This window comes from Sinocyclocheilus rhinocerous, unplaced genomic scaffold (assembly GCF_001515625.1).
Source record: "Sinocyclocheilus rhinocerous isolate Xijiao unplaced genomic scaffold, SAMN03320098_v1.1 scaffold5002, whole genome shotgun sequence".
NCBI lineage: Eukaryota > Metazoa > Chordata > Actinopteri > Cypriniformes > Cyprinidae > Sinocyclocheilus > Sinocyclocheilus rhinocerous.
In genome coordinates this window covers 34,393-47,838 of record NW_015636838.1, presented here as the reverse complement: position 1 = coordinate 47,838, position 13,446 = coordinate 34,393, and the positions used below count along the sequence as shown (strand labels likewise).

The 13,446-nt window shown below is 37.3% G+C and overlaps 1 protein-coding gene across 2 annotated transcripts in view; it reads left to right on the top strand.

The window, feature by feature from the left end:
• The window catches only part of LOC107748077 (vang-like protein 1), a 76,570-nt gene that overhangs the window by 33,050 nt on the left and 30,074 nt on the right, over nt 1–13,446 (top strand). For both annotated transcript variants that reach the window (XM_016562734.1, XM_016562733.1), the window contains exon 3: nt 2,837–2,966. In XM_016562734.1, the coding sequence (XP_016418220.1) occupies nt 2,837–2,966 (130 nt within the window). The remainder of the gene's footprint in view (nt 1–2,836; nt 2,967–13,446) is intronic.

The window sequence follows — 13,446 nt, the reverse complement described above, 5'->3', positions numbered from 1 at the left end:
GCAGTACTTACCACACATTTGACAAGATTAGATGTTTGTCATTGGTGCTCAGGATCTGCAAATCATTCGCCATCGTCCTATCAGACATTTCTCCTTACTCTGTGTATGTGGTAAGTGAATTTTCATGTACTGTAATGCAACAGGCAACCGCTAGCAAGCGGCTAACCTTTTAGTGGCTCCATAGAACTCTTGTTTCACGCTTCAGGCACACCCCTACCCCCGCCCCGCCCCGCCCCCTGATGTCATCGTCCATCACGATGTTTCACTGCAGACATCATCCGATGCCAATTTGGTAGACATCGCCCAACCCCAAGTTGAACCAATTGTTTTGCAAAATGATTTACTATTTCACAGTACTCGAAACCCCAGACACTGGTGATGCCTGCATGTCAAAACTGTGTAAATAAAACAAAACTCAGGCCAAAACTTGCATAAAAACAGCTTTTAAAAACAATTGAAAATGTTTTATTTGAAGTATAATATATTAAAAACAATGAACAAATCATTAAATATAATTAAATATGAAGTGTCTGTATAATATGCGTTTTTTTTATTAATTTGCAGGGCTTGTTTCATTTGTTTTATGGAGGGCTTGTCTAAACAGGCCAATAAGAGACTATTAACTACTACTCTTTTAATTACACAAATGTCTCAATAAATTGTCTACAAATTTATCAAATTGATCTGAGATCAGGTAAAAACCATGGACACTGGATCAATGCTGGGGGACGGCCTCCGTCCTCAATGGTAAACCATCTTATTATTTTGGTTTGTCAGCTGGTTTTTCATGATCCAGTATTAATCTCTGCAGAATTAACTGATTTGTGTATAATTAATTAATTAATTAATTATCTAATTACGTAATTAATTTATGTATTTATTTATTTCATTTAATTTTGTTTTAATGGACTTGAGGTTTCTTGACGGCTTGATTGCATTTGGACTGATTTATAAACTGCTACTGTAAACATTAGACCAATTCAAGAATTGTTCATTTGAATTGCACAGCAAATTAATTACAAACTGTTGGTTTATAACCCAAGTGATCTTAAGGAATGAACTAAATTTGATGTAATTGATAAATAATTTGACTTTTTATTTTATTGAATTGTTGATTAGCCTTTGTCATGTGAACCTTTTATCTTAAATTAACTTTTGAATTGGAATTGAGTATATTCATTTCTGGGTTATTATTCTTATATATATTTATTTTATTTTTAACCTTAAGCTTTGCACTGATTTAATGGTATTTTGCTTAGAAATGACTAACAGTTCTCTTGAATGATTTTTTGCTGTTGCTTAATTTCTTGCTGCTTAAACTTAATATGATTCCACTCCATTAAATGTGTAAATCATTTATAGGGTTGACTGAATCAAATGCTTGAAAGAAATTGATTTAAAGGGATCAGGATTTAAAGGGATCATGAAATGCATTTTTTATATATATATATAGTTTTATGAGATGCATTTATAATCTTAGTATGCTTTTTCATCAAAAATGGTCATAATTTAGATATAAATGTCATTCTCACTCTACCCTAATTTTAGCCCTTTGATTTAAATGCTTAATTGGAAGGGAAATTGTGAGATTTCATTGCATATGCCCCCTGCTATGATTGGTTAACATCTTTGCATATTAAATGAGTATAACATGTAGAACTTTCTTGAAAGCTTTTACTGCATTTTTACTGTTAACAGCTGCCAAAATGTTGTTTTATATGTAGAAATGTACTCCTGTTGCATCAAAGTTTGCAGCGCTGCACTGTAGCCGAGCACAGTCATGTCTGCTGAGCACATGATGCAATGATCTCCTTATTGCAGTGCAATTTTTGTAATCTCATGAATACTTATCATATTATTATAACTAACACAGTGAAAACATGAGTGTTAACTGTCAAATGCAGAAATCAAATCACTGATGTGAATGGGGGAATCTGCCCTACCAGCACCAGTGTGCAGCATCCATAAAATGATGTAGTTAATGTGTATAAGGATGATAAGAAGGCCATAATTCATAGAGGCCTATGAGCAAATTTCTGCAGTATGGCGGGATTGGACCCCCAATGTTTTCAAAAAACATGGTATTTTTAGGGACCACAGAGAGTCAGGACATTGTTTTAGTGTCTCATCCAAAGGATGGGTGATAGCAGCTTTCGTCATTCTGTCACGATTACATTTTGTGTAGTTTTACTTGTGCTGAGGCAGGAGTGTGTGTGTAAAGCATAAGGATTAGAATATGACTGCCTGTGTCTGCTTTCAGCATATGGTGACTGTGGGTATGAAGACTGCACAGCTAAAAGTTCTGTAAGATTAGTGTTTTTCCAGAGCGCAGTGGTTTAGTCTGAGCAGACATGAGGTTTGGGGGCTGGGCAGTCTGGCTTAAGACAGGATAATGGGCTGAGACAGGGGAGATGCTTTGTGAATTAGAGGGAGGGGGGATGATTTTATGGATCAAAGTGATAGATCAGTGTTGGAGTAGGAATTTATCAGGGTGATAAATAAAAGACTGACCACTTTGGCAGTGCGTCATGAAAAAGAGTGCATTTACTGTACACTTGGTCACTTAATGTTTTTTTTTTGTTTTGTCTTTTGGTAAACGGGAGAGCTTTCTGATTGGGTGAGCATGTTCCATTTACACTTGGCCACATTAATTTGTCTACACCAAATTCTGTCCACTATATATAACAGAATTCACTTCCGTGGTAGAAACCAGTGAGTGCAATGTCATTTTTGGATGAATTATTCCTTTAATAAAAGACAAATTAATCTTCTGGACATACTTCTCTCTATCTGAAGGATCTATACCTAACTTCACTGTTGTGTCCATGTTTCTCAGAGAGCGTAGCCGGGACCGCCACAAATCCCGCAGTAAGGAGAGCAGTCGCTCAGAGAAGTCTGTCACTATCAACGCTCCGCCAGCAGAGCCATTGTTAGGAGAACAGTCAGTGCGAGGAGAAGAGGTTCAGGTGAGAGAGGTTTTCTGTTATTTACAGGACTGTATGGTGTGAATCACGGGTTTACTTTAATTTTTAATTAGTGTTAACTTTAATTTTATTAATAACTTTAATTAATTAAATGTTTTTATTTATGAATATTGATGAATATGTGATTTTTTTTCAACATAATGCACCAACGTGCAGTGGGGTTCTTAAAAGAGAAGGCAAATTCCTCACACTTTGTTTTTCAATCCAATGTAAATTCATGTACCAATTTCATGAATGTTAATACATTTTTGACCAATGTTCACTAAGTGTCTTTTTAGAAATAATTTATTGTATTTGTTAGTTTTCTTCTTATTTTTCTTCTTCTTCTTCTGCTTTTTCTTCTGCTGCTGCTGTTATTGAGTCTATGGCAGCCCGTAGAACCACTTGTGGGAAAGTTATGAAAACTGGCACATGGATAGAGGACAGTCTCAACATTAACCATAGCAAGTGTGGAGTCTCTAACTCGACCCCTGTAGCACCAGGGCCGGATTTACGCATAGGCATTCTAGGCACATGCCAATGTTCGCTCATCCAGGGGGGCCCAAACACAATGAAGAGATATATAATATTTTTGTTATACTATGGGCTATCTACAACAGTAAAAGAACCAAAACCCCAGAAGACATTGAGCAAATAAATATAACAAACAATAGGGTAAAAAATGACAAACTATTTCCATGTCTTCCACCTTTTTTATGTAGGCTACGGAAATCACGCTTTCTTTCTCCCAGTCTCTCTCACAGATGCACACTCAGTGCAGACTCGCGCACACACACGGAGATGCGAACAGAAACTTCTTGTCAGCGCTGCCCCGCGAATTTATCAATAAAATAGTTTCGCAGCTGAAAAGCAGTGGTGTATAAAGCACCTGAAAGCCATACTCAAGGAAAAGTACAGATATCTTACCAGAAAATGACTTTGGTAGAAATTGAAGTCACCGTTTAGAATATTACTTAAGTAAAAGTCTTAAAGTATGTGATATTTATTGTACTTAAGTACGAAAAGTATTTTTAAAATCTTAAACGTACTTAAGTATTGAAAGTAAAAGTACAAGTAAATGCAAAATGGAAAAGAAGCAAATACATACAGTATATATAAAACATTTTCATACACAGCTTGAGTAGCAAGATTGTGTTCAGTTTTAACTCAATCTTCCCTTTTGTATTTTTGGTTAAGAATAAGAAGCACTTCATCCGGTACTTAGTGTCTTTCATTTCCAACATAAGAAAACATTTCTGGAATCTGCATCTGAAGTAATTTTGATAATATTTAAGTACAAAATTCGAATTTAGTTTTTCGTATATATAAAACATTTTCATACACAGCTTGAGTAGCAAGATTGTGTTCAGTTTTAACTCTTTCTTCCATTTTGTATTTTTGGGTAAGAATAAGAAGCACTTCATCCGGTAACTTAGTGTCTTTCGTTCTTTTTCATCTTTTCATTCGAACTTTCGTTCCAACATAAGAAAACATTTCTGGAATCTGCATCTGAAGTGGCATTTAGATGTATTTACACAGTTTAATGTAGGCCTGTCTCAGAGGGGACATGGATGCATTTAAACTGCGCATTTTTGCCGTCTACAATTTAGAATGCCTGGAATTTTGAGTTAGACTAATAAATCAACGTGCGTGCACTCTGTGTGTGATTTGGAGATTACCTTGTAACCTAGAAGTTACTTGATAATGTCAGATTGCACATCATTACAACAACACTTACCATATTATCGCAGACGATGCGGTATCGCACAGCCCAGACTCGACTTGAGTGGAAAATGAATCATCCGCGGTTGTGTTGACTGTGTTAATGAGTGAATCACTGAATCATTTATTCAACCGATTCGTTCAAAAAGCTGATTCATTCAACAAGTAAAGTCCATTGCTCAGAGACGCAAAACAGTGCTGTGATCTTTGTTTGGAATTATTTTCGTTAGCAAAATTTAGCAAAAACAAGCAATATTATGTCTAAAATGTAAGTCACTTATTGCTTTACTGAACTTATATAAAATGTTAAATGTGTTCATGCTGATATCTGCAGAAAAACGGTGCTCTTTGTGTGATCGATTAAGTTAACTATGCGTGCTCTGTCTTTACATTTATTTTGAAAGATGAAGCTCGCGATTATGGTGAAGGGCGTTACATTTCCGACGAGTGCTTGAAATCATGTGATTGGCCGGTGTTCAGCCAATCACAACGCACTGGGTCAGCTGGCCAATCAGAGCAGACTGCGCTTGTCGGAAGGAGGGACTTTGTAGAAAACGAAGCGTTTGAGAGAGGACCTACAATAATGTACAGTATTTGAAAAATAATGTGTTTTTTGAACATTAAAGCATGTCAACATATTATGTTACACCAAATACACAAAATAATGATCTTAAAAAAAACACAGTGCAGACACGCGGAGACGCGAACAGAAACTTCTTGTCAGCGCTGCCCCGCGAATTTATCTGTTACAATACACCACTGCTGAAAAGCTACATGACATTTCTCAGTAGTGAGGTTCTTGAAGCAGTTTAACTTAAAGATTTGTAGACTAGATTAGTAGACGCTGTTGCTGAACGCTCTCTCTAATAACCGCATTAGACTGCATTAATAACTGCATTAGCCTGCATATCAATGGCTCAAGCCTCCGTTATTAGCTCTAAAATGACGTTTTGGAATTTGCAACGGAAGGTTTGGGATGAGGTGCGTAAAAAATTAGTTCAACACACACGAGATTTCAGGACGGAAACATGTCAAATGTCTTGAAACAAATCATCTGAACAATGTCTTGATGTGTGGTTGTGACTCCAGGCCATTAAAATTATTAGAGAAATAATGCACACCCGAAGTGGTTATGTGGCCACGACGCCGCGCCTATATGGAACGGTCTTTCTGAGTTCTCAAAGAAATTAAGAGCTACATTAAATTTTTATTGACTGAATGCAAGTGCATATTGTGATAGAAAACACTGTAACGGTTTCCACTGATTAAGAAATATTTTTATTTGCTTGGGTGGTAATATTTGGCCTACCATATTAATAGGGAAGGGGGGCCCAAAAATTTGTTTTGCCTATGTCACGAAAAAAGGTAAATCCGGCCCTGAGCACCACCAACAGCTCAAAGTTTCAGTCATATTTATACTAATAACTTTTGAACCGTAAGGTCTAGCGGTGTGAAAATACACTTAGCTCATGAGACAATACACGATATTAGGTTCACGAGAATGAGACTAGGCAATATTTTAGCACTATTTTAAAAAAAAATCTTCAATCATGAAATATATGACTGACCTTTTGTTGGACTGAGTCACAAAATGCAAAAAATGCAGGTGCATTTTGAAATGTTTTAACTAATCTTCTTGTAATGAATGTCACTTAGTTTCTACTTTCTGTATATTAATTATCATATGCAGTAAAAGACAAGACAATATCCATGCACTGTAAAAGGTTTGCCACAAACTCAACTGACTGGCTTCACTCTCTGATTTCACATTAGTCTCTTCAGACCGTATAACTGCGCATGAACTATGCAAGAGTTTCTAACTTATGATTGAAGCTGTGTGTGACCTTCTAGCTGAACTCCTTTTCACAAATTGAACATAAAAATAGGGCTGTCTAGTGGTTAAAATGTTTAATTGAATTAATTACATGATTTGCCAATTAATGAATCTAATTAATTTCAATATAATCACATAAATTATGGCTGAGGAATAACCCCCAAAGAATGACCCAATTCCTTATGAATGACCCAATGAATCATTGGTTCACTCGATTCGTTCAAAATTACAGATTCATTCAGTAATGAATCATCGTTGTGTGTTGCTCGGAGATGCACAACAGTTCTGCTGTGGCTTTGTTTAGAGCTATTTTTGTTTGCAAAATTGAGCAAAACAGATAGTATTGAGTCAAAAATTAACAAAATGTTAACTTATTGTTTATTAAATTATTGTATAAAATCAATATCACATTTTGCAATCATGCTGATATCAAGAGGCATATTTTCACCTTGACGAGAAATGTTGTCATGTTTTTAATATTGCGAGATCTCATGGCACGAGATCTTGTTACACCCCTAGTAAGATCTAGAAGCAACATTCTTTTTTCCTCTAATTGCTTACCATGCATGTCAGATAAATTTTTACAGGACAAGATTTTTCAGTTTTAAATTATCTGAAAAACCTACTTTTTCTGACTTTTTTGACCGTTTGTCTGATTTTCACCAAATTCGAGTCAGATCATCTTCAGACAATGCGGGCCAAAAGTTTGGATTTCATGTCGATAGATGAAGCAGTTTTCATTTACTGCATCAACGAATTTGATGATGTGATGCCAAATTGCATCTTAGGCTGTATCTCTGCAAACATATTAACACCAAACTTTGTGTGTGTCATTGTCACCTCACACTGACTACACTATATCAATTTGGTGACAGCACCACCTATTGGTCAAAAGCTATAAACCAGTAATTGATTATTTTTTATTTGATTATACTAGTGATTATATTAGATTTTTCAGCCATTTTGACTAAAATCATTTTAAAATGGCTTTAATCACTCATTGTTGCAGTTGGTCTGATGCTCCTTGCCATGCTTAGCTCCTGATTTTTCCTCTGTTTTGCTTGGGCCATTATTATTATTCAAAATAATGATCTTTAAAATAGCATCATATGACCCTTTTAAACCTTTGTAAAGTGACCCTGAGTATAAAATAAAAATATGTAAATAAATCTAAATATTTAAACGAAAACTGTGCTATCCAACTGAACTGTACAGTAAGACTCACTGGACAAATGTAGAGCAGATTCTTATATGTGCAAATTATAGTGCAGCATAATGCAAATTATAGTGCTTTTTTTGTTTTTTTTGGACTGATAACTTCATATATCTTACTAAAATCAGTGTTAGGTTAGTGGAGAAGCAAAAAACAAAAAAGGTTGGAAATCAGTGGCAGATGATGCAGTTTGGCCTACTTTTGTTGCTTCTTTCTCTCTGAACAATATGATTGCCATACTTAAGTCACAAAAAATTTGACCTGACTCAGACTTTCATTTAAATGTGCCACAACAGGCAAATTGCTCACTGTTTGTTTTTTTGTTTTTTGTTTTTTAATCCAGAGAAATATCACGTTCCAGTTTCACGTAATGTTGAAAAAGATGCACCCTTAATTTCACAAAGTTGAGTGCGCCCTAAAAACCACCTCACTTACAGATCTTTATTTGAAGTTATGGCTGTCATAATATCAGATTTGTGCTACACCGTTTTCATAATATCTATAGAATTTTTTTTTTCTCTTTTTTTTTTGCCAATGAATCACACTCAAAAGAATGTCTCTCTTTCATCTGTCATCTCCCCCAACAAGATTTTGTGCGGCACTAGTAGCTACACATTGCGTCATCGTCATCTTTTTTCTGCTTTATGGCAGGTGCCAACCAGCGTTAATGTGCAAATGCAGCATCTACTGTAGTATGTTGAACTGTCAACTAGTCAATTCTGCATGGTACTAAACCATTAGTAACATACTGTATATCCACCTCTGACAACCCAAACACACCTTATGTCTTTCATTTTTCTTTCCTTGCTCTCTTCCTCTCTGACCTACTTAGCTGCAGTGTTTTAGTGGTCAGGTTTTGAGTTTTGACTAGTGCCAAGAGAATCATATTCTGTAATATTAATGTGTAGAGCTGTTGTGCACGAAGGCTATCTTTATATATGCTATAGTGGATTTCAAGTTTCGTCTTCCGCCACATCCGTTCTGCTTTTCTGCATTGTCTTTTCATACTCTGAACTGCTGTTGATTAAGGCACAAAACAATATTATTTTTAGCTGTCCTCAATAAATTTAAGAATTAGTGTTGACTTCTCCGTACAATTTAAACTGGTCCTTTATGTGAACTAGAACAAAGGAAAAGGGAAACTGAATAGAAACAACCCAAAAAGTCCATGAATATGAAACTAAATGAAACACATGACTGATGATACGTGGCAATGCCTTCCCTGAGAAGGTGAGATCTACAGACGCTCTCTGTGAGCCCCTCTTGCCTGGAATACGGGCCCAACAACTCTTAAGGTTGTCCTGAAACCAAGGCTCGGGTACATACTTAAGGTGCTCTCTCCACCCCATTCAGAGCACAAGTAATAACTCTATCAGCACTCGCCCCCTCGGAGGAAGACCAGGAGTTACAACTACTCTGCCCAGTCAGGGCATTAAGAACCTATATCGAGCGTTCCGCCCCAATCAGGCTTTGCCTACTTGCGCTCTTGGCCCTCACGGAGTGCCAAGGCTGTAGGTTTTATTCCTGGAATGTTTACTTATGGCTGGGCTGACCTCTACGAGTTTAACCCTAGTACCTCCTGCAGGGTTTCCCTGCAAAATTACTTGTCCCTCTGAGCTCCTTGTGGTGCTTAAGGCAAGTATGAGTCGTTCCTCTAAGTATAGCATGGCGGGATTGTACTGGTTCCCCATAGCGTCTTAGCAGACGCAGTACGAGTGAAGTGTCGAAAAGGAAAGTACTCGGTTACAAATGTAACCTCGGTTCCCTGAGATATGGGAACGAGTACTGCGTACTTAGCCATGCTATAGAGCTGCACGACTCAGTCGTCGCTTCAGTCGAAGTAACCTGAGAATCCTATGGCGACATGCCCGCTTATATAGTCAGATGGCCCCGCCCATATTGGTGGGCTCTGGCGGGCTTCATCGCCATAGGCTCATGCAGCTCCGCTGCCGAACCATTGGTTCGTTTTTAATTTATTGCACGAACCAATGGCCGTGCAGTTACACTGCGTTATTGAAAAAGCTTCAGTCATCGGAGAAAAAGGAGTTTTCCCATAACGTCTTAGCAGACGCAGTACTCGTTCCCGTAACTCAGGGAAGCTAAAACCGAGTACGTTTTTACAAGGGAAATAAAACATGTGAAATATGTTTACATTATGCTTACTTGTGAGATTTGTCCTTTTTCAAATTTAGAACAATCCTTCCATGAACATGCAGTATGATTAAAATGATTACAATTAAGTGTGCATAACTAGTAAGGTGGAGGGCGAAGTTTGAGAACCAAATTCGAAATAAACAAATGCTCGTTACTGTTGAATTTTGATGTTAAATATGTGTGGACTATAAAATATCATCACTCGCTCACACACACACACAGAGAGAGAGAGAGAGAGAGGTCGGAGATCACAGATTGTGCTGCGCACACACATAAACTTGTTACTTGTTGTGCGCTGCGCACACACATAAACACATAAAAACACTTCCTCGCGATCTTCATTAATAAAATAACCTAGATACTAGATCGCTACATTATATTCCTCAGCAAGGAGGTGGTAAAATCGCTGTTTTTGAAGTACAGCTTGTTTAGAGAGATGCGCAGATGCAGGTAGTCTCTCTCTCTCTCTCTCTCTTGATCAATAATTAATTCATTTAAATGCTATAATTCATTCAAATAAATGTGATCTTACCGCACTATTTCATCTCTGTGTCTGATTTGAAGCAGGCAGAATGCTAGCGCTAACGAGCCGTAACCGATGAAAATAACCATAATTTTTACCCTTTCTGGTCAAATATTGCACTGCAAACATCATTAACAGTTTTAACTTGTCAATGCTGGCAAATGACCACGGTATAAGCGGGATAATGCATGGCTAGCTGTGTATTAAACAATTTCAATGCACTTCGCGGAGGCAACCACCTTCCGCTTCGCATCGGGTGGTTCATTAAAATCAAAATCATTTAATGCACAACTAGCCATGCATTAGAACTTTATCTTTATCTTTATCGTTATCGTCCTTGGTGTGAACAGGCCTTATCTCTCCCGCTCTCTCTCTCCCTCACAGACGCACATACAGTTTGCACTCACGTTAATCGCTAATGATGTTTTTTTAAAAGTAGTTTTAACAACTTAAAACGTACTCTGTTACAAATGTAACCTCGGTTCCCTGAGATATGGGAACGAGTACTGCGTACTTAGCCATGCTATAGAGCTGCACGACTCAGTCGTCGCTTCAGTCGAAGTAACCTGAGAATCCTATGGCGACATGCCCGCTTATATAGTCAGATGGCCCCGCCCATATTGGTGGGCTCTGGCGGGCTTCATCGCCATAGGCTCATGCAGCTCCGCTGCCGAACCATTGGTTCGTTTTTAATTTATTGCACGAACCAATGGCCGTGCAGTTACACTGCGTTATTGAAAAAGCTTCAGTCATCGGAGAAAAAGGAGTTTTCCCATAACGTCTTAGCAGACGCAGTACTCGTTCCCGTAACTCAGGGAAGCTAAAACCGAGTACGTTTTTACAAGGGAAATAAAACATGTGAAATATGTTTACATTATGCTTACTTGTGAGATTTGTCCTTTTTCAAATTTAGAACAATCCTTCCATGAACATGCAGTATGATTAAAATGATTACAATTAAGTGTGCATAACTAGTAAGGTGGAGGGCGAAGTTTGAGAACCAAATTCGAAATAAACAAATGCTCGTTACTGTTGAATTTTGATGTTAAATATGTGTGGACTATAAAATATTATTCTACGTTAAATGTAAACAGTTAGCATTATCTTGACGGCTAGAGGAGGCAACACTGAAGGCAGTGCTGATGGCTCTCTCCTAAATAAGAATGTGAGCGCAATACGGAACATAGGACTCCTGCCTTTAGTTGTATTATTAAGGCCAAATCCCATTGCACCGACAGACGCCGACCAGTGTGGACAATCACTAGATTATAGTATGTCACTTCTCAGACATTCCTCGACCCGACAAGCACCAATTATATATTGTGTGAATGAGTGATTGGCTGGTAGCATTGTGTGTCTGGAGCGCTTTGCCCTCTATACCTGACAGATCACCGCTCCAAGGCGGGTAGCTGTGTATCATCTGACTCAGTGAGTGGCTGATGCACATTGTGCTTTATGCAATGCAGTCTGCCGTTCTGTGATGGGGGCAGCCTAAATAAGTAAGTGACTTTTTTGATGAGTATGAGTAAGCTTTTTGTCCTCTGTACATGGCAGATCGCTGATCTGAAGTGAGGGGCTGTGTTTATTGAGTGAATGAGTGAGCAGCCAGAGGTTTTTGTGTTCTGTACACGACAGACCACTGCTCTGACACAAGGGACTGCTTATATCATGTGAACGAGTGAGCGGGCAAAGCTTTTGTGCTCCGTATATGGCAGATCGCTGCCCTGAGGGAAGGGGCTGCTTATACATTTACATTTAGTCATTTAGCAGACGCTTTTATCCAAAGCGACTTACAAATGAGGACAATAAAAGCAGTCAAAATCAACAAAAGAGCAATGATATGCAAGTGCTATAACAAGTCTCAGTTAGCTTAACGCAGTACACGTAGCAAGGATTTTTTTAAAAATAATATAATAAATAAAAAGAAAACAGATAGAATAGAAAACGAATAGAGCAAGCTAGTGTTAGAGGTCTTTTTTGCTTTTGTTAATTGTATAATAAATGAAAAGAAAACAGATAGAATACAAAAAGATTAGAAAGCAAGTTTTAGTTTTTTGTTTGTTTGTTTTTTAAAGAAAACATGCAGCAAATGAATAGAGTGCAAGTCTAAAAGGGACATGTTTTTTTTTGTGCTTATACAAAAAAATTAATGTGTTTGTTTTGTACATGGGAGATTGCAACCCTTTTTAGTAAATATGGACGTTTACTTTCATTCAAATTTAAATTTTAGACAAACACAAGCTGGGTGCTTTAATGCAAATGTAATTGGTCACATTTCAAACATTCACAGCATTATGATTGGCCATGATTCATAAAAATGCCAGTACAGATGTGCCTGCTTCGCCAGAGTCACCTTGAAGTCATGCATTTTTGGAAGTAATATCAGCTTCATTGATTATAAAGATAGATCACAGATCATAGATAAAAAAAAGATCACAATTTGAATAAAAATTGTATTTCTCATGCTTCTGAGTGCCTACTGCAATGGTTTGGGAGTGACAACTGTATTAAAATGCAAACTGAATCTGGAATTTCAATGTCTAACAGTGATAACCATTAGAAATGGACAAGACAAAAAAAATCTGTCAGAACAGATCTGTGCATTAAAGGGATAGTTCACCCAAAAATAAAAATTCTGTCATTAATTACTCACCCTCATGTCGTTCCAAACCCGTAAGACCTCCGTTCATCTTCGGAACACAAATTAAGATATTTTTGATGGAATCTGAGAGCTCTCTGACCCTCCCATAGACAGCAAGGGTCCTTACAAGATCAACGTCCAGAAACGTAGCAAGGGGATCGGTAAAATAATCCATGTGACATCAGGGGTTCAACCGCAATATTACGAAACTACGAGAATACTGTGCACAAATGAATGGGTTTGGAACGACATGAGGGAGAGTAATTAATGACAGAATTTTCATTTTTGGGTGAACTAACCCTTTAATTGTGCATGCTAATGTCTGTTTTTACAAATAGATTACCAGCTACAAATAGATTATATATATATATATATATATATATATATATATATATA